Source organism: Octopus bimaculoides, chromosome 3 (assembly GCF_001194135.2).
Source record: "Octopus bimaculoides isolate UCB-OBI-ISO-001 chromosome 3, ASM119413v2, whole genome shotgun sequence".
Lineage (NCBI taxonomy): Eukaryota > Metazoa > Mollusca > Cephalopoda > Octopoda > Octopodidae > Octopus > Octopus bimaculoides.
The window spans coordinates 157,711,945-157,714,811 of record NC_068983.1 but is presented as its reverse complement, the minus strand read 5'-3'; the positions used below and the strand labels follow the sequence as shown (position 1 = coordinate 157,714,811).

The following is a 2,867-nucleotide window of genomic DNA, read 5'->3' as shown; positions in this document are numbered from 1 at the left end:
CGATCTCAGGAAGACCTGGGATGAGGTGGTGAAGCACGACCACTAAAGCCAGTGCTCCAGCATGGCCACAGTCAAATGACTGAAACAAGTAAAAGAATAAAAGAATAAATATTACTAGCAATAAGTCCTGGTGTCGATTTGTTTGACTAAAGGTGGTGCTCCAGCATGGCCACAGTCAAATGACTGAAACAAGTAAAAGAGTAATCCAGTATGTTTTATATTTCTTTAAAAAACCAGGAGGGTATGAACAGATGGAGATTTGGTCAATAGTCTAACAAGTCAAGTAGCTATGTACATATTCCCTTTAATCTCTAAAAGTTGTTGATCCACCCTCAAACAGTTTGAAATTATGTACTATGGTGTTGCTGAAAAGCTCTTGGCTTTGAGTAGAAAATACGGAAGGATCAATTTATTATGATTTTATTTAACATATTCCCCTCTCAGATTCACATACTTATTGCAGTAGTCCTTCAGTTTTTCTAAGCACTGTAAAAAGAACTCAGAAGGTGGAGCTTCCAACTAGGCCTTTTACAATGCCCTTAAAGCCAGGAACTTTACAGCACCCCCTTGTACACTGCTATATATTGCATTATCAGAAAACTCTTCATCTCTGAACTATTCACTAACATAAGTTGTACTTACTGCATCATGGTTGAATGGTTAGAAATATGAAAAGGCTTAAGATGTGGAAAAAAAGAAAAAAAACTACCATAGGAAAATAATTATCAAACAAGATATAAAAAGAACTTGAAAGGTTTGGCCTCCAACCAGGCCTTTCACAATACCCTTAAAGCCAGGAACTTTTCAGTACTCCCACATAATGTAATTAGTATAAGCCCATCATATGAAGTCCATCTCACCCATGTCTTTTGATTACATTTGAAAATCACATATATGAGAAATAAATGTCAAATTATTTAACAAAGACTTGAAGCTGTATCCCAGGCTTAGCTTGCCACACTATTGTTTAATAAAATAATTTGTAAGTATTTTAATCCTCTGGCATTTAAACCAACCATATCCAGCCCAAATATTTAACCTGTTTTGTATTCAAAGCAATCAGACCTGAACTCTCACACCTACCATACATCTTAAAAATAAACAATCACATCACTGAAATTTTAAAGCTATGAGATAATGTGTGATTAATTCAAAACAATATGAATAAGTGAGCATTACATTTGACAACGTAATCTGAATGTTAAAGGTGAAATCATAATAAACATTCCTTTTTTTTTTTTTTTTTCCTTCAAGCTTTCAGAAATTAAATATCAAAGAATTAGATTCATCTTTCAATTCAAGTGATTCCTCTGAAAGTTCTGATAATCAACTTTGTAACTCTCAAGGATCTCCGCTAATTGTAAGTATCACTTCTTTTTTTATTTTTCTTATTTCATTTGACATTTGCTTCACATATTGTTATTGATGAATGTTTTTTTTTTTTACTGATTTTCTGCCCCAGGCTCCAATCTGATCTGGCAGAGTTTCTACAGCTGGATGCCCTTTCTAACACCAACCACTCTGAGAGTGTAGTGCGTGCTTTTACGTGCCACCGGCACGAGGGCCAGTTAGGCGGTATTGGCAACGGCCACACTCAAAATGGTGTTTTTTACATGCTACCTGCACAGGAGCCAGTCCAGTGGCACTAGCAACAACCTCGCTCGAATGTATTTTCATGTGCCAGTAAGGTGACGCTAGTAATGATCGCGCTCAAATGGTGCTATTTACATGCCACCGGCACGGAAGCCACACAGCTGCTCTGGCATAAATTAAGATCATTTCTAGATTTTGTAATTAGCTTTCAACAAAAACCACAATCTCCTGTATTAATTTCTTGTTTGAGTTACTTCAGCTTGTCATTTTTCTTTTACCTTTATTTTATACCTACTTTCTCTTTTATTTACAGGAAATATCCTTTTCTTTTACTCAATTTTATAATCATTTGCGATTTAGTTACATGGCTAGTGTAATCCTCTATCAGATTTTTGGAGATAAATTCAAAATGCTCTACTTTTTCTCTCAGAGGTCTCCCCAAACAAACATCATCAAGAAACCAGACATTGAGGTCTAGCTCGACACCCATTTTGGTGATGTCATCAATGCCCAGTGCAAACAGAGAGGGCCTAAATGGGTCTCCCTGTTGGACTCCTGAGGTGGAGGTGATGATGTGGTCACCGAAAGAGAGATAGGAGGGCTCCTGATAAGCCTGCCATGCAAGGTGGTAGAGTCTACGGCTGATGGAGTTGAAGGCATTCTTATGGTCAAGTTTGAGGATGACCTTAGGTGACAAGGAGGGAAAGTTGGCATAGGCTCTGATAGCATGGGCAACAGCTTCACATCCCAATTTGGTGCCCACTCCTAGTTGGGTGGAGGAAAATTCCTCCTCCAATAAGCTAGAGACTGATTGTAAGCACACCTTTGCAGTGAGACGGCAAAGGGTGAAGCCGACCACAATGGGGCACAGGTCTCCATTGGGTTTAGTGAGCCCAAGTCTTATTTCTCCAGATTTTTTTCATTTTGTGCTGAAGATTATTGGTAATTGCTTGCAAATATAGAGGAACAGCCTCATTTTGAACTGTAACTTAAAGTGTCTTTCTCAAAAATCGGCGTAGGAGTGGCTGTGTGGTAAGTAGCTTGCTTACCAACCACATGGTCCCGGGTTCAGTCCCACTGCGTGGCATCTTGGGCAAGTGTCTTTTACTATAGCCTTGGGCCGACCAAAGCCTTGTGAGTGGATTTGGTAGACGGAAACTGAAAGAAGCCCATCGTATATATGTATATATATATATATATATATATATATGAATGTGTTTGTGTGTCTGTGTTTGTCCCTCCAACATCGCTTGATAACCGATGCTGGTGTGTTT

The 2,867-nt window shown here is 38.5% G+C and overlaps 1 protein-coding gene across 5 annotated transcripts in view; it reads left to right on the top strand.

Moving 5' to 3' along the window:
* Positions 1–2,867, top strand: part of LOC106883935 (eukaryotic translation initiation factor 2-alpha kinase 1) — a 60,688-nt gene that overhangs the window by 38,452 nt on the left and 19,369 nt on the right. For all 5 annotated transcript variants that reach the window (XM_052966643.1, XM_014935081.2, XM_014935082.2 and 2 more), the window contains one exon: positions 1,255–1,360. In XM_052966643.1, coding sequence (XP_052822603.1) covers positions 1,255–1,360 — 106 coding nt within the window. The remainder of the gene's footprint in view (positions 1–1,254; positions 1,361–2,867) is intronic.